General features: G+C 35.6%; 3 protein-coding genes and 1 non-coding gene across 4 annotated transcripts; 2 read left to right on the forward strand and 2 right to left on the reverse strand.

The window, feature by feature from the left end:
• Positions 1–706: 706 nt before the first annotated feature.
• Positions 707–9,740, reverse strand: LOC146131940 (uncharacterized). Its single transcript, XM_083397149.1, has 8 exons — positions 9,655–9,740; positions 9,097–9,255; positions 8,164–8,445; positions 7,431–7,731; positions 6,632–6,768; positions 2,766–2,886; positions 1,872–2,127; positions 707–822 (listed from the first exon to the last, which is right to left on the reverse strand). Exons 1-8 carry the CDS (start codon positions 9,738–9,740, stop codon positions 707–709), a joined length of 1,458 nt encoding a protein of 485 aa, XP_083253275.1.
• A 1,274-nt stretch (positions 9,741–11,014) lies between these two features.
• Positions 11,015–12,328, forward strand: LOC146131941 (bolA-like protein 3). Its single transcript, XM_083397426.1, has 2 exons — positions 11,015–11,209; positions 11,882–12,328. The coding sequence occupies exons 1-2, from the start codon at positions 11,056–11,058 to the stop codon at positions 12,145–12,147; spliced, it is 420 nt and encodes a 139-aa protein (XP_083253552.1). The 5' UTR covers positions 11,015–11,055; the 3' UTR covers positions 12,148–12,328.
• A 2,494-nt stretch (positions 12,329–14,822) lies between these two features.
• On the reverse strand, positions 14,823–14,894 carry Trnah-gug (transfer RNA histidin (anticodon GUG)). Its single transcript has one exon. It is a non-coding gene; the product is annotated as a tRNA-His (tRNA).
• Positions 14,895–16,394: 1,500 nt separating this feature from the next.
• LOC146131943 (uncharacterized) lies at positions 16,395–17,878 on the forward strand. Its single transcript, XM_083397291.1, has 3 exons — positions 16,395–16,509; positions 16,795–16,988; positions 17,397–17,878. The coding sequence occupies exons 2-3, from the start codon at positions 16,854–16,856 to the stop codon at positions 17,577–17,579; spliced, it is 318 nt and encodes a 105-aa protein (XP_083253417.1). The 5' UTR covers positions 16,395–16,509; positions 16,795–16,853; the 3' UTR covers positions 17,580–17,878.
• Positions 17,879–17,929: the final 51 nt, after the last annotated feature.

Below are 17,929 nucleotides of genomic sequence, written 5' to 3' on the forward strand. Positions count from 1 at the left end.
ATTCCACCTAAAAATCAAATATTCTGAATCCGACACTGCTTCGTAGTGGTTTTAGTGGGCCTACAATAGCTCTGAACAAATTACTTTGGGCCGCGACAAAAAAAGTTTGCCGACCACTGGGCTAGACCGCTACACTAATGCAGCTGTACTCGAATGGAAAGCATCTATTACAAAACAATCTTTATTCATAAAGTTTTACTCGCGTCACGTTGCTATGATAAAGGATTGTTTTGCAACAATTACACTTGTCTGCTACGACTTTTGCCGCGCATATTGACTGAGATATTATGCTTAACAGCTGGTTTTGATTTATTGCTGTTCAATAGTTTGCGTCTATGCACATCTGGCCTGGAACCAAACATTGACTATGGTTCAAAATATCCAACATCAGCCTTCTCACTAACTTCTATTTGAACATCCACATGTGTGTCTGATATGATATTTCATATTCGCTTGTACTTATGTTTTTCTAGTAAAAGCTGAAAATATGAATTAGTGTTTATTTGATGTGCGGCCCTCTTGTAAGCATTAAATTTCCTAACTGGCCCTTGTGTTAAAAAGGTTGCCCGCCCCTGAATTAAACGATTACCGAGTAGGTCAAATTGAAGTTTCGATATATTTCCACAAACAGAAAGTGAATTATAAGCAGTACAGGATTACAAAATTAACGCCCGGCCTAATTAATAAAGTAAACGGACGTTTGACTTTAAAATTTGGTTGCCTCTTCATTTCCAGTGCCGTTGTGGAACACAACTTCCTGGTAAAGGTTGTTGTGCTTCCCATTTCCCTGCATTGATTCGAGGTGTTGCGTCGATGCTGTTTCTGATTTAGCAGCAAGAAAACGTTGTTAGTTGCACGGTGTACTGAATTGCGTTGTAAGGCATGAGATTAAAGCAGTGTTTTTAAAACTTTTTTATTCTGTCTTACACTTAGTAAATCAAAAAAAGTTCGAGGCACAATTTCTACTTAAACTATAAGAATGACAAATCGTCATATCCCCAATATTAATAGTTTTTCAAAGGACAGTGTGCATACAAGTCTCACATGCTAGCTTGAATACTTATTTGAGTAATAATAACAGCTTATTTTCGTAACTTAGAAGAACTACGCGGCACACTTCCTAATAAATAATAATCTCAATTCTTAACAATCGTCATATCCCCAATATTAGCAGTTTTTCAAAGGATAGTGTACATTCAAGTGTTACATGTATTCAAGTCTTACATGCTAGCTTACATAACTGTATGACAAATAACTTATTTTCGTGAATGAAAAGTAGTTTCACGTCACACTTAATAATATCTTAACAGTTTGAGAAAAAAACAGAACTAACGCGCAGGTATTGCATGGAGATTTAGTGAGTTTGGGTAAAATAAATAATTATAACGCAATATTACAATAAATAAACAGGATTTTTGATTCACCACTCGGTTTGGCGTATGATGTAGTTCAGTGTTTTTTAACCTATGGGTCGCGACCTCAATTGAGTCGCCGTTTAATATTGTTGGTTGAATTCTACGGCCGTAGTTAACATGGCGAGATATATTAAGATTGGTTTTACGCAAGATTATTAAGAATTTGGAAACATGCGAAAACAAAACAAAAATATGGATGATATTAAACTACAACTTACATCTAGCTTATTGATGTGGTGTATATTTCAAGCGTACAAAAGTTGAATGGATAGGTAACTAGATAAGGTTGTCGAATCTTCGCGGCTATACTCGCGCTCAGTATTTTGGACACCGCAAGAAAAGGTTCAAAAACCGATTAAACTGAACAAAACGGGTGCAGAATCGAAACCAGGCCGGAAAAGAACGCTAAACATATTTAAAATATAACTCAGGCAAGATTAAACCACAAACATTTACCTTCAAGAGGCTTCGGCGAGCCGCTATGCTTCTTCTGATGCTTATAAAGGATAAAAGTCGCGATTCCGAACAGCACGAGAGCGCCCACTACCGACAGCGAAATAATCAGCGCCAGATTTTCGTCGCTCGACGAACACAGGGCGTCACGGTCGACAGCGTTCAGCTGCTGACCCGATCGACCAGTCGGAGATTGACACGTCACCTTTTCGTTGTCGTAAACCGCTGGCCCTTTGTCCACGACGAATTCAGCAAAATCCTGCACGTTTTTAGTTTTATATTTGGAACTAGGGATGTCCGATAATATCGGATCGGAGCAGATACCCGATACCAAGCGCTAGTATCGGTACACGTCCGATACTAGGTTGGTATCGGCACCGATCTGATAACAAATTTATATAAGGAATTTCAGCTATGATTTACAGTCAAACGCAGCAATTTCTATACCTTGAAATATAAATGCTTCAAGACTAGTATTTTGCAAAAAACAAGATAAATCCGAGTCTACGTTATTATAAGAGTATGTCAACTTCAAGTAAAGTCACTGACAAAATCCTAAAACGTTACGCTATTAAAATTGGTAAACTCTTTCGTGTATACCCAAAATTAAACAATGACGAAAACGCAAATTTAGCAAGTAAATTGTTGCACATGCAAACATTTAGATAAATTATCCAGTTTAAAAAAATATTTCATGAAAGCAATTAATGGTAAAACAAGCCATATGACCCAATCACTTAAGTGCAATCCAAGTCATTTGTCGAAATTATCATAATCGAGTCAAGTATTTTTTTCGAAAAAAGACTAAAGTCAATTCAAGTCATTTGAAAACAGTGACTTAAGTGCACTTAATTCAAGTAATTGACTTAATTCATTACAACACTGTAGAAATCCCACCTGAAAAGCACAATCGCAGTGCCAGGGATTTCCAGACAGCCACAAAACCAGTTCGCTGTTGTTTAAGTAGCTGAGCTTGGCGGGATCCAAGTCGGTGAAGCTGCAGTTGTTCAGCGATAACCTGAAAGCATGTATACAGTGGTTCTCAACCGGGGTGCCGCGTCATCCTGGGGTGCCATTTTTAATGCTCAAGGGGGCCAAGAGATATTTGAGAATCTTAAAGAATGTTATTTTTGCTCAACTCTTACAACTTTTTGTGTACGATTAGAGTGGAATAAATCCAATTGTAACTTCCTACGTTGTGTAGAGTTGATGTGTGTCGTTCCATTTCCGTTTATTGCGACATTCTAGCGATTTACCTACGGAAAAATCTTGTAGGGTTGCCGCAATCTATTTATTATTTCTGAGGTGTGCCGCAAGCCAGAAAGGGTTGAGCACCACTGACGTATAGGAATAGATTGCATTTCATCCCATATACGTTACTAGGGATCTCCGGTAATATCGGATCGAAGCCGATACCCGATGCCAAGTGGTGGTATCGATACTCGTCCGATACTAGCGTGGTATCAATGTCCGATACCAAATTTAAATATTTGAATTTCAGCTTGTTTTTGTGACCAAACCGACGATTTTACCTTGAAAGGTAAATTTGTAAAAACATAATAATAGATTAACAACTGGTGGTACCTAAACCTCTTAACGCCAAATCAAATTTCGGGTTATTAACCCTATACCACTGGACGTTTCAATTTCATCTATTTGGCCTGTTGAACATAGCAATGACGTCATTTGGTATATAATAGGATGCCGACCCATTTTGCCAAAATATCGGGTATCGAAATAGCTGAGGCTCAGCGGTGCGTTTTCATCGAGACTCCTTTTGGCGAAAGGGTGATTTTTTAGATTCCTGTAAACAGGGCTGCGGAGTCGGAATCGGACTCGGGACTCGAGTAAGACCACGTAAAACTACCCGAGTCCCGAGTCCGACATGCGCATGCGCAGTACCAAATTTTAAAACTGACAAGACCGCCAACTGGAAATCGTAAAGGTGGAATAGCATATGGTGGATATTTTCCAATAATGTATTATCAGTGAATAAATTATACGACACCCCTATGAGTGAAGTTCTGAATATCCATGTTATTTTAGTCACGTAAATTGGCGAAATACAGAATGTAGAGTTAGGGTCGGACTAGGAACTCGACAAAATCGCACATTTGACTGGAGTCGGACTCGGGACTCGGAAGTCGGACTCTTTTTTAACCGACTCCACAGCCCTGCCTGTAAAGACATTTTTTTAATGCGTATTCACTTGTTTTCGTTTGGGAACTTAAAAGAAAAACATAGTTGTTTACGTTGTTTTTTTAAACAATTTTGTTTTTGTTGAGCAATATTTTGCGAAGGTATAGGCTATCTCAGTAACCACACATCTTTTATTATTATTAGGCCAATGTTATTACTATTATTAGGCAATTTTAAGCTCTGTTAAACCTTGTGCATCCTACTGTGTGGATTAAACGCAACAACATCATTCTAACCAAATTGTTGAAGGTAACATACACATTACAAACACTCATATGCATGTTCAGGGTTTTTTGAGGTTTAGCTTCTGTGACTGAAAAGAAATTTAAAGAGTACGCTATTTTATCTAAGCATGTTTTATTTAGTTGCACTATATTCACGGATCTGTAATGTAGCTTAAAAATGAAAAATAGGTCAAGTAAATAGACATAGCCCAAAAACAGATGTTTCGATACGCACATGCAATATCGTCAGTTTATATACAGTGCAATTCGAAACGTATTTTATAACATGATGTTAATTGACATGACTTATTTGTCTTTGACATTTATTTCTAGGCTATATTTAAGTATGTAAAACAACCAAAATTAATATTGTAGAGGTTTTTAAGAGACAGTTTCGTTCCTTCAAAACCTACAAAAACACTCTGAATATTATTGGTAGGATCAGTCACTTCTGAAGTCGCACTAACCAGCGAACTGACTGCAGGATTAACACTGTTTAACAACCAAAAGTGTTCATTCAAACCGTTAAACGTTTTTACAAACTTGTCTATTTGGACGAGTGTGGACATAATGCAGATGCACAGTTTACTTAGAGTTGATTTTGTCGACAAGACAAGACTTGTATGGTGGCCCATGACTGCCATCCTGTTTTTTTTCAATTTAACAAAAAAAAAAAAATAATTTAAAAAAAAAAAAAAAAAAATTTAAAAAAAAAATGAAAATAAAAAAAAAAAAAAATTATTAAAAAAAAAAAAAAAAATTATTATAAAAAAAAAAAAAAAAAAAAAAAAAAATTATTAAAAAAAAAAAAAAAAAAATTATTATAAAAAAAAAAAAAAAAAAAAAATATTATTAAAAAAAAAAAAAAATTATTAAAAAAAAAAAATAAATAAAAAAAAAAAAAATTATTGAAAATTTCGACGTGGCCCAGGACTGCCATTCCCATATAAAACGCATTACGGTCGGACCATCACTGCCAATCATAGAATACCTTCTATTGTGTGCTGTTAAGTTCCAAGCCAGCGCAGGAAGGTTTGCCACTTAGTCTTTTAGGCCTTCTGGTGGGATTCACCAAAGGGAAGTTGGCAGAGTAAACAAGATATCGATGAGAAATTTTTACACATTACTCAAAGCAACCTAACTTAGCCAGCAATCAGACTTTTTAAAAAAAAAAACATAAAAACATTCATATTTATGAAAATTAATATTCAGTAATATTCGGCCCCAAAATTAAAATGTGCCCTAAGTGACTTACATAGGGTGATAGCTACGAGTCTACTCTTCAAAATGAGATATGACTCGACCACCAATTATTCGGGGATAAGTTATTATTATTCCTTCAAAAATTCATAAAGGTCGAAAGTTTCAAATTTTGTCAAAACGTTTATAGGCTGCATCACTTAAGCAACCTGGCCGATCTTTCAATCAGGCTTTATCAAAACCTTGACAAGTTGTTATCAGGTTTAAGTTGGTTTTGCGCGGTCAACTTGTCAAGGTTTTGATAAAGCCTGATTGAAAGATCGGCCAGGTTGCTTAAGTGATGCAGCCTATAAACGTTTTGACAAAATTTGAAACTTTCGACGTTTATGAATTTTTGAAGGAATATTAATAACTTATCCCCGAATAATTGGCGGTCGAGTCTTATCTCATTTTGAAGAGTAGACTCGTAGCTATCACCCTATATAAGTCACTTAGGGCACATTTTAATTTAAGGGCCGAATATTACTGAATATTAATATTCATAAATATGAATATTTTTATGTTTTTTTTTTTTAAAGTCTGATTGCTGGCTAAGTTAGGTTGCTTTGAGTAATGTGTAAACATTTCTAATCGATATCTTGTTTACTCTGCCAACTTCCCTTTGGTGAATCCCACCAGAAGGCCTAAAAGACTAAGTGGCAAACCTCCCTGCGCTGGCTTGGAACTTAACAGCACACAATAGAAGGTATTCTATGATTGGCAGTGATGGTCCGACCGTAATGCGTTTTATATGGGAATGGCAGTCCTGGGCCACGTCGAAATTTTCAATAATTTTTTTTTTTTTTTTATTTATTTTTTTTTTTTAATAATTTTTTTTTTTTTTTAATAATTTTTTTTTTTTTTTTTTTTTTTTTATAATAAATTTTTTTTTTTTTTCTTTTTTTTTTTTTATAATATTTTTTTTTTTTTTTTTTTTTTTTAATAATTTTTTTTTTTTTTTTTTTTTTTTTTTAAATTTTTTTTTTTTTTTTAATTATTATTTTTTTTTTTTGTTAAATTGAAAAAAAACAGGATGGCAGTCATGGGCCACCATAGACTTGCACTCGAACAATTTCAAAAGACTTATTTACATTCCCTTACCTACGCAGTGTTGACTCAAAGCTCTTGAATGCCTGGCTTGAAAGTTCGTTTAATTGTGGATTTTCAGCCAGATAAAGGCCTTGTAATTTTGGAAGCTTCTGGAACATTTTGTCGTCGACACTGGATAGGTCGTTTCCCTGTAATATTAAGCACACTCCAAATACTAATAAGAAGCAAAAAACAGTTGCCTTTCGTTTAAAAATAGTTCAGACTCGTGGTTCTCAAACGTTTTATAGACACCATAAGAAAGAATAAATTCTTTCAATATACAGGTATAGACTTAATTTAAGGGTGAACAACAGCAGTACTAAAACCCTTTAAAGTTGTATAAAACCTTTTTGGTACTTTTAGCGATCAAAAACTCATATTATTATCAAAATACAACTTTGGCGGAAACAAGTCACAGGTTAAGAACCACTACTTTAAAAATAGAAGGCTATTTTTAACGCTCATGATGGATGTCGAAAGATATTTCAAATTCTTTAGAATTTCAATTTTTGCTCTATTGGTAAGCTTCTTGATACAATTTTTTGGGGTACATTTAAAGTGCCAATAATTAAAAAGTTTTTACCATTACAATTTCTGTAGTGTGACGTAAGCCGAAAAAGGTTGCATAACCCCACTGCTTTATAGCTCGCATTTTCCCAAACACGGACATTCAACAAACCGCCAAGTAGATACACGACGATATTTGGTCCTAATCCGTCGTAAATATTACTGTGTTTTTTATGCTGTTATGCCGCTTTAGATATAGTATAGCTCATATTGTGTGTTCCTAAACAAGCAACACTCAACGAACCGCCAAGTCGATCCATCCCAAACTTGTGGCTCCCGCAAAGGTTTCCTCCTCGATTGTCGAGATCTGATTCCCGATCAGGAAGAGTTCGTACAGCTGCTCGGCCTCGGCGAACACGTCACGACTCAGTGACGTCACTCGGTTGCCGTTGGCAAAGACCTGCGTGACGTCACGAGGAACTTTGGGCAGCGAGTTGAGCAGGTTGTCGGCGACGTCGTAGAGGTACAACTCCGGGTGCTCGCCGGAGGTTAGAGTCGGGGTCGTGGTGAGACGGTTGTTGGCCAAGCCGATGTAACGAAGCTTGCTGGAGTAAGCAATAAACTTAAGTTCAAAACCCGAGTGAAAACAGGATTATTTCAGCTCATTTTTATTTTAAGCTTATGGCCTGATATTTCTTGTGAAATTAGGTTATGTGACCATTCGTTGTTGGGTAAATGAGAAATTTTATGACTTTTTTTTGACAGAAATGCTGGTCTAAAACATGTTTAATCCTGCCTCACCTTTAAAGCACTAAGTAGCCGTGGCATTATCTAAAATAAAAGTTATATACAACCGTAGATAAACAATAAAACTTATTATGCCTTTTGAAAGTTTTTAGTTTCACCTATTTGTGTTGCCATAGGTTATATAACTGAGTCGGTATTCGGGCTTGGTTAATGTAAAAAGTTTCTGCCAATTTTCAAAATGGTGTTTGACATCTTTTTCACATCTTCAATCTCTCAAACACTTTTTTTACCTTAAACCGGCGAACAGATTTTCCGGGATACTTTCGATCTCATTTTCGTAGAAGGAGGCTTGAACCAAATCGGCAGTGTCCGTAAGCAAGCCGGGTCCGAGGCTCTTCAGCTTGTTCCCATTCAGATTGAGGACCTTTACAGATGCCATGTTGGCAAAGATGTTTTCAGGCAGTTCCGCTATCTCATTTCCGTGCAAGGTTAGTGAGATAAGGGAAGGCGCAAAGACGTCAAAAGATCCTGCACCGATCGTGGTCAAGGCGTTCTCGTGCAAATAGAGGTACCTGGACAATTAAAAGAGCTAAGAAGTGAATCCTATACAAAGGAGTGGCTCGAATGCTAGAAGTGATTCAATCGAATTAGCCGAAATATCGAAGTCAATAGAGCCTTCTTTACCATCTAATATCTAATCTTTTTATCTAATTTTTGCTCAATTTTGGTTTTAGGTTGTACTAAGGTTGTTGAATTTTTAAAGAAAAATGTTACAAATTTGTTAATTATACTTTGTTATTTTATCTTGTTATTAACGTTTACTGATAACCCATGTGTTTAAGATTTGATAAATCATCCGGCGCAATGCTTTTCTAATTAATAAAACAAAAATACACAACCGTTGCCTTACCTATAGCCTACCTAATATATTTATAACTAAACTTATATTTCTTGCATTAAAGTAGTATAGGAAAAACTTAAGCTCATCCTAAAAAATTAAATACATTCTGAATGTAAGGGTCGCATCAAACTGGTTAAAAGCCACAGTTTGACCACCTATGTATGGGACAACCAATGATATTAAAATCATTTTGCAAAAACTCTGGTGCACCATATACAATCATATCAAATATATTTGTTAAAAATTGTGGTTTTATGTCGGACTTAATATTCCTGTATCGGTTTTGTTATTAAAGGTATTAAAATCGTTGCAGTTATCTTACTTAAGATTAGTCAGAGTCGAGAAAGACGTAGAGTCGACAGTGGTGATCTCGTTTCCCTGAAGAAACAATTCAGTTGCCTTGGCTTCTATTCCACCAGGTATATCTTGTAGTTTTCGATTGGCGCAATCCACCACGTAATCCTCGTCGAACCCGAAACAACTAGAAATAATTCGAATAAATTGCGTTGCACTTCATACTGGTTAAAAATATAAACCGTTTTAACATGTCAAACGCGTAAAACAGCCCGGGGTGAAATATAAGCTCATTTTCACCTTTTAACTATATTTTTGATATTTCAATAAAAGTAAAAAGACGTTGTCAAAACTAAAAAGACGTTGTCAAATGGTAATTCCGAAAATGTTTGATTTTATTTGTTGATTTTATTAAGTCTGAATATTAGTAGGCCTTTTGTTATACACAGGACAGCTTAACATAAAATATATTGCATTGTAACTTTCTACAATTTATGGGTGACGTCAGCCAAAATATTTAGCTCAATATACTAAAGTTACTCGTCAAAAAGTATTTGAGCCTTTTTGGTAAAGACACATTTCTTACCTGCATTCTGTTGGGCAGGACGTCGACAAATTCACCAAGCTGATTACGCAAAATAAAGTCAATATCTTAGCAGTACAAAAAGTCATTTTAACCTGTTCTAAATACAAGGTTAATGTAAAATATCTGAATTATAGAAGAAATACAGTTAGGCCCAATACATACTTTCAGTTAACTACCACTTAGTAGAGTATTTAAAAAGCAATAGTTGGCTCAAGGTCCGCGATCACTAATATTGACAATATAGTCTCAAGGAGTGGCGAAACCCTTTTGGCGAAAGTATAATGGATTCGCTATTTATTAACTCGTTGTTTGCAGAGTAAATTTCATTGGCAAAAAAGGCAATGTATAATATAATTTCTCGGAAGCAATTTCTCGTTGAGGTCGGAAGATACAAGGGTTGTAAACAGGTAATTTTAAATAGCTTTATTTACAGTCAAGCATTTGTTTAATTAGCAGGAAAAAACAAGCCATTCGAAAACGGTTCATGTAATTAATGCCATAACCACACTGCATTTATATAAATATTTCTTAAATTACATGTTTGGTTTGAAACAGTGCTTTTCAAAACTTTTTTACGCCCCACCTAACTTTTATCAGCCTTTATACCTCGCAGGCAACATCATAATCTCCCCCAATTTTTCTTTCATACGTGTGTCAAGGCCTGCATGACACAAAAACAAAGAAAACATGTCAAGTCCAGTGTAGCGCACGGCTATAATTTACCGTCTAAGAGATTGTGTTTACAGTAACTTTTGTGATGTATTTGCTTATGCCACAGATTTATTGCCTACTCGCTCCAAAGTGCTAAGTAGTTACTGGCTTGCATTATCTCTGTGCTGTCAGCTCAGGGATTTGTGTACTTAAGACCGCCTTCCGCTTGTAAGAAAGACTTCTTCTCAGTTATCGTCTTGCTGTTCGCAACTTTGATATTGCAAGTAGCATCTGCTATATGCTAACTTGTCCGCCTTCTATAGTTTACTGGTTGTTTCGCTTATCATATAATACAATTCTATTAACCTATACGTCTTGTGGTTGGCTCACGAGTTATACGCACGCAACCTTCAGCAACCTTAAAACGAGAGTCAGAGTCTTCAACCAAACTAATCTCGTGCCCCACACCAGTTCCTCTTCATCTCAAATCGTACAAAGTAAGTAAATTGCACAGTCGAACAGGTTGTAACTTCTACTTGACAATTGAAATGTGAAATTGCTCTAAAAAAGCACAGTTTACTCTACTTCACCAAAACGAAACTCATTTTTTACACAATGTTCGGCACGCGACTCGCCAAAAGCGACAAGCGTTTTCGCGTCGACATTTGCTACGCATGAATGAACAACCATGTTGGTTTGTTTACTTTATTTGGTTTACTTTTGACACCTATGGTTTGAAAACCAATACATATGGCCTCGTTGCGTATCTCAAGGGTGCTTGTTCGCGCAATTTCTGGCAATGCGTGTCAGCGTAACTTTTCGTTTGTTTCTTTCCAGCGAAACTTTTCCTTGATTAAGAAACCAAACCAAATTCAACCGACTTACAAAATTGCAAAAGATTCATGTGAGTATTGGCTAGAAGTTAAATACGTTTGTGTGAACAATAATGTATAAATAATATTTATTTTCAGAGAAATTCATTTCTGGCTTACTCTTTTTTAACGGTATAGTATAAGAAATATGTTTTTTTTATAATTTGTGATTTGTGCTGGTTCAATTTTAACGGTTTAAGGAAATATACATTGGTGTAGAGTCGTGTGAAAATTAGCTGAATCACAAAGCACAACACTTTTGTGTTATGCATTCTTTGTTTTCTTCAATTCCACAATACGTCCTAAAACTCTGGTTTAACAGCTTTTTCACATGATTTGGCATTAGGTAGACAGGCATTTTGCAATTTCTTGCACTGCAGAATACTTGTATAAAATTGCGAAATAGTTAAGTTGCTCAATGCAAGTTGATAAAACTGGCTTTATAAGGGCATATTGTGAAAAAAAACTTTGTGGAAAACAATAATTTTGCACTTTTCTCTACTTCAGTCAATAAATTGCACACAACTGTATCTGAAAAAATGAATGATGGAGAAAAGCCCATAAGTATAGGAAATATTTTGCATTTCTCCTTTTTGAGATATAAAGACATGACGCTATGCAGTGGTATTGTTTAACATTTTTTATAAACTATTAAAAATATCTACTTTATAACCCCTAGTTTATAATCCACATTTTGATTAAAGGCATTTATATGAGACTTCAGTCGTTCAGCCAAGCAACTCAAACTAAAGGAGAAAGTGAACTTGCAAAAATCCTGGAAGAAAAGTTTCCGGGTGCCGTGGTAAAAGTCAATGACATTTCCGGTGGCTGTGGCGACATGTACGAGGTCCACGTCACATCGAATATTTTCTCAGGAAAAAGGACTGTGCAGCAACACAGACTTGTAACAGAAGCCCTAAAAAACGAAGTTGCAAAGATGCATGGACTGAGAATTTTTACCTCAACATAATCTTGAGATGGTTTTTTGATAATAGCTTTTGTTTAATGTAACATAAATATCAAATTTGGCAATATTGTGTACATCACTTACAGATTTGACTAAATTGTTTATTTATACTATGTTTATACAGTTTGTTTGGTTTTAAAAAGATGAGTAAAACTGTATTATGGCCCATTGTCAATCTATTACTTTTGTTATTGCAGCTTCCTGTCAAAAAATGATATCATTAATCAATTTAACTTTTAAAGTGGTTTTGCTATTAACTAATTTTGATAACATTTATCAATTTCTTTATATTGTGGTATTGCATTGTGTGTCAACAGGAAAATATCCATGTCAATTTTCTATCATTGCAGCTAAATAAATACTAGAGATGTCAAACAATTGTTTCTTAGGACTATAACAAATGTGCCAACTTATATAAGGTGGGAAATAAATATCTAACTTGCTTCTTAAGTTGCTGTCTATCTTTTAAAATATTAACATTTTTTACTTTTAAATACCTAAATGTTGTTGGATTTAATTGAAGTTCATAATCAAATTGATGTTTAGGTTGTGTTAAACTTAACTGTTCAACTGTGTTCACATGGATTGTTTTTTCTAGAAAAATAAATTTTATACACACAGGAAAGGGAAATGAATAGGAATGTTGAAGAGACCGTTGCATTTCTCCACGAAACAAGAAAGCACACAGAATTCCCAGAGAAACTTGAAGAAGAAAAGGTGTTCAACGAAATTGAGTCTCGGATTGGACCCTTGATGACAAGTGATAAAAACTGCATTGCATTTTTGCAGAAAGTTAATAACCTATCGACTGGAGTTACCACACAGTTCCACTTCAAAAACAATGTTCAGATTTTCTGGAGAATGGTGAAGGAAATAAACGGACAGGAGTGGTACAAGCTCTGTCTATTCCTTGCTGCCATTGGGGTTATGACGAATGCTTCAAGCGCTCTGTCGAAAAATGAGCACAAAGTTAAAAATTGGAACATTGCAAAGTGGCTAGGAACCCAGCTAACGATTGGGGGAAAAGGTGTAACTGGAGATGGTGAAGGGTCGGTTTTACAGCGCATTGGCAGGTTTTTTCAAACACCTTACCTCCACGATTTTGATTAAACTTTAATCTGAGAATGTCTTACCTTGAAGCTAACTTGAATTTAGGGAAAAAAAAGAGTGTTATTAGTTTTAAGGTGTATCTATGGTTTTAATTAGTAGTTGTTTTTAGTTTTTGCTCATTGTGTCTATATTGCTGTTTTATTTATTTTTTTATTTATAGAAGCAATGTTTTGTAAAAAGTTTATTATTTTTTGTGCTAATAGTTTCTACTTTTGGTGGTTTAAAGTTTTTGATTTTTCTATATTCTGATATTCATATCTTACACACAACATATCTTTTATAATACTGTACTGAAAATGCTTACTGAAAAAGTTTGTATTACTATTTAAAAAGTGTTTCATTTTAGTGTTGGATTTTAAATGTTTTATGTTGGTTTTTATTTGTTTACACGGGTTTGTTTAAGCTGCCCTTGATATTTATTTTCTTTAGTGCTATGTACCACAAAAATAAAATTAGTTTTAAGTTGCAACTTAATCCAAGTTGAGTATTTTTTTTTTCGTTGTCTAGAATCTAGATGTTATTACACTGTACAGTGTTGTAAAACTGGAATCAATAACTGAACTTAAGTGATGACTTCACTTGACTTGAGTATATTTTTTGTCAAATAATTCAATTAAAGTTAAGCGTTTTCATTAACTATTTTTCTTATAAAATTGACTTTAAGTTATTGAGTGCTTATGGACATAAAAAGGAAATCACGAACATTTTTCTAGTTTAGCTGCCCATTTTCGTTTACTATGGATAGAATAGAGACAACTGCCTTCACGTGGCCTCTCCCGTTAAAGCAAAGGCAAATATTTGCTAATGCCGAACAAAATTTGTCAAGAAAAGGACACCCAGTTTAATGTCCGGAGGACACAGCGACGGATGGTCCCAACGCCAAACTCAGCGCCCTTGTTAGGGCGGGCAGCACCTGCTGCTGCCATAGGCGCTGGAATGTCCATCCTGCAGCTGAATGTCGAAGGACTAACCTCCAGTAAACTCACGATCATCGAACAGCTTGCTGATTACAACAAAGCATCGATCATTCTACTCCAGGAAACCCATTGGCTAACATCAGAGCTAAATATGAACAGGATTTGAACTGCGTTGTGCAAAAAAATACAACACACTCTTTGCAGATGGTAATATATTTGATGGTGGGCTCAGATGAATGTTCTTTAAATTTGACATTTCTTATTACTAGTCTGCCGTTATCAATTTCCAGCCAATACCAAACAAATTAATTTGCTTTACAGGGTCAAGATCAACGCTTGGCCAATGAGAAACACCTAATCATTATCTGCTGAAGTTACAGGAGACACAAGTAGGCTATACTTTTTTACAAGACTGTTATAGAAATTTATGAGACCTCAAAACACCTTGTAGCACTACTTGTGCAATTTTCAGTAATTCAAAGAAAATACAAAGATTTTTTGCAGGTGTTCCATCAACACAAGGAAAAGAATTGGTGTAACCAACCGGGGTAACTGGGTTGAGATTAAGTTTAACGAAAAATCTTTAGTATTGCAGAGAAAACCACACACATTTTTTAGGTATGCTAACTTTATCGAAGTGAGGAAAAGAATTGCTGTAACCAGGATTCGAACCTGGGTTGTCACGGCCACAACGTGAAGTACTAACCACTATACGATTACAGCGCAGACGGCAGAGCACGGTTTCGAACTCACGACCCTCGGTTTGAGGGCGAAGCACGCTACCGCTGAGTCACTACACCGTCGAACGCCGTTCGGGCAAATTTGGAATATATCGGCGGCTGACCCAACGTTCCATGTTTCCGCTGTTGCAAAGAAAGTAATTGATTTGATCAATAATGACAAGAATACGGTTAAAAACGAACTAAAAAAGAGTTTAGTTTGCCCAACCCTGAGTTAATATAGTTGTTAAGTTGTAAAAATATAAATATGTTTACCGTCTTTACGCAATTCAACTACGGTACGTTCGCACAGTTTTATTTGTGTAAGTTAATCAAACACACGTATGCTATCTAATTAAAGCGAATTTCCTAAATGCAGTAAAACTCTCGCTAGGCCAACTTAAAATCCCCTTTGTAAGCTTTCGAAACACCATTAAGAAAAGACAATTCTGCAAAGCAGCAAAGGAGTTTTGTAAGGCAAGCAGTGGTAAATGATAAGCCGACACGGTCTGAAACGGCGTTTCATAAAATCGTTTTTGTAGGTACACCGAACCGGTATAAAAATGTATTTTTTTTATCAGGCTATGCCCTTTTTGTTTGGCCATTCCCGTTGAATGTATTTAGAATAAGATTAAGCTTCATACATGTGCACAATATAGAACTTTTTTCTTCAGTCACTTGTTTTAGGTTTTCTTCAGTCACTTGTTTTAGGTTTTCTTCAGTCACTTGTTTTAGACGCTCCGTTATGACGTAACGTTGCGACGTCATGTCTGAAAATTTTCATGCGTTTCACTAAGACAATTATTCTGCTTTCACACTTGTTTATAAAGTGCAATTGATTAAATCAGTTGAAAGGTGGTGGGCCAACAGTCACTACAATGAGTGCCTGGATTGCGATACACAGTGTCGGCCACAGTCAACATAAACTTAACTGTGTGTTGTCGTGCGCCCGATTTCTATAGATACAAAACTGAACAGTTTACCGATACTTGAAACTTGTCAATATTATATTGCACACTAAGATGTCAGAATGCATTGCTGGCAAACAGAACCAAAGGTTGGTAAGCATACTGAAAAATGGTGTGACTTTTAGAGTTTTAGTTATTTTCCCAGGCTGCCTATTTTATTTTCCTCGTTTTTAAATTGTGCTTGTTTTAGGTGATTGCCAAAAAATTTGCCTATTAAAAAAATCAACATAAACCTTTCTGTGTCACATTGTTTAAAGCGCTCGTATCGAAAATTCTCCGCAAAAACCAGCCGTTCAATTGGTCACGTAGCAATCACAGAAGGTACGTTACAAATGTGGATAAGGTACCAAAACAATACCATGAGAAAAGGATAGTACTACAGGCCTTTCAAAATACAACAAAGAAAGTTTGTCAACTGAAACCGCCGCACGTTTACCAGTGATCAGGTGCTTTGAATCAATAGGCGAACTGCGTCAATGTAACATGCGGCAAAAGCTATATAACACGGCCGATGTAAACAAGATCTGACAGAAAACGATTAATATTGCGGCAGTAGGAAATACTTAGCTATCGTAAAGAATCGAAATTTGTTTTAAATTGTTGAGGTTTAGGGCAACTTGGTTCTTTTTTTAAAGTGTTCTCTACAAAAAGGTTTGTGTAAATTCTAACGAAACTTAGTGCGATCAAAATAAAGTTTATGCTGGATAAAAAACGATTGGCCAGAACCGATTTGTGTTACGCATGTTTATTGGAGAATTTCAATGTGCCATACAAACTTGAATTTTGCCCTCAAACTTTTACAATTCATGTTCAAGCGGTTTACCTAACTATTAAATATTGCGAAAAACGTTCTTAAAAGGTTTGATAGTAACTTCCCGAACATAAAATACATGATCAAGTACATGTTTTAGAGAAAAAGTTTGTATTGCTTCACAGTGAATTCAAAATTGTTTGGTCGTCCAAGTTAAACTGCTCAAAAAGGAATAATTGAAAACATGTCAAGTCACGCCTGGAGTCTTTCCCCGCAGTTTGGGAGACGACCGAAAAGCACGGGTTATACCTCGGTGCCACAGAATTACAGAATATTTCTACATAACAAGATACCACCGGTGCCCAGCACAAACGAACAGGTAAAATGTAAGGGGAGGTCGAGTCGATTTTTCGTGTTGAACTTCGAAGTTTGCATTAGCTGTAAGGAAATATTATAAAGTACCGGTAAACGTGAAATTTTCAGTAACATTGAAAAAATTACTTTTATAACTTTAATAATTCTCCCAACAAACAAATGAAAAGCAAAAACAAGCTTGTTATTTAATAGGGTTACAACATTCAAAGTTAATAGCCTTTTGGATGATTTCCTCAACTCGATTATCTGTGTACAATAAAGTAATATTAGTCAAAGTTCTATTAAAACTGGGCAGCGCCAGGCATTTCGTATAGCATTCGCTCAACTTAATGTGCTGTCAAACTTCTGAATTTAATAAATTACATTTTACAACATAAAACGTACTAGAATAAAATAATCCATTTATTCACAGGAACGTGATTTCGTCATCAGGCGAGCCATGGCCCTCTACCGCCTCTGCTGGTGTAAGGTGCCTGGCGGTTGGTCGCTGTTGGAAAAGCGGATGAGAGAAGTGTTCGGGCCCGACTGGCAGGCCGAGTTTCGGCTTCGAACCGGGGACGAAATTGAAATTCCCAAGGACGAAGAGGAAATGTGATATTTAACGGTCACAGTGAATTTTGATTTCTGCTTAAGGATTCGGACATGGTGACACTGTTCAGATTGGCGCGTTGTAAAATTTTAGTCAGATATTAGCTGTACCTTTCTTCCATTATTTATAGTTGAACAAAATTGTTGCGGTTTTACTTTATTTGGAACATACCTCGGTTTGCTGTATTCCGTTCGTCATTTAATTCGTACTTTACCCTTAGACATATCGTGTGTATTTAATGTTGTGTTATTTTTTCATGTCAACGATTCGCCTTGAAAGTGCAAATAAACGATTTTCTTTGAAAATAACCCACTTTTTTACGCTATATGATGTATTACGTAAACAAAGGCAAAACT

The sequence above is a fragment of the Ascidiella aspersa genome, chromosome 9 (assembly GCF_963924565.1).
Source record: "Ascidiella aspersa chromosome 9, kaAscAspe10.2, whole genome shotgun sequence".
Lineage (NCBI taxonomy): Eukaryota > Metazoa > Chordata > Ascidiacea > Phlebobranchia > Ascidiidae > Ascidiella > Ascidiella aspersa.

Coding starts and splice junctions, on each gene's coding strand:
- LOC146131940 (XM_083397149.1), bottom strand. CDS start 9,740: ATGACTTTTTGTACTGCTAAGATATTGACTTTATTTTGCGTAATCAGC. Junction 6,769..7,430: donor TGGGATGGATCGACTTGGCG/GTTCGTTGAGTG, acceptor TTAATATTACAG/GGAAACGACCTATCCAGTGT. Junction 823..1,871: donor CTCGCCGAAGCCTCTTGAAG/GTAAATGTTTGT, acceptor CTGCTAAATCAG/AAACAGCATCGACGCAACAC.
- LOC146131941 (XM_083397426.1), top strand. CDS start 11,056: ATGGCCTCGTTGCGTATCTCAAGGGTGCTTGTTCGCGCAATTTCTGGC. Junction 11,210..11,881: donor CAAAATTGCAAAAGATTCAT/GTGAGTATTGGC, acceptor TTTTGATTAAAG/GCATTTATATGAGACTTCAG.
- LOC146131943 (XM_083397291.1), top strand. CDS start 16,854: ATGTCAAGTCACGCCTGGAGTCTTTCCCCGCAGTTTGGGAGACGACCG. Junction 16,989..17,396: donor TGCCCAGCACAAACGAACAG/GTAAAATGTAAG, acceptor ATTTATTCACAG/GAACGTGATTTCGTCATCAG.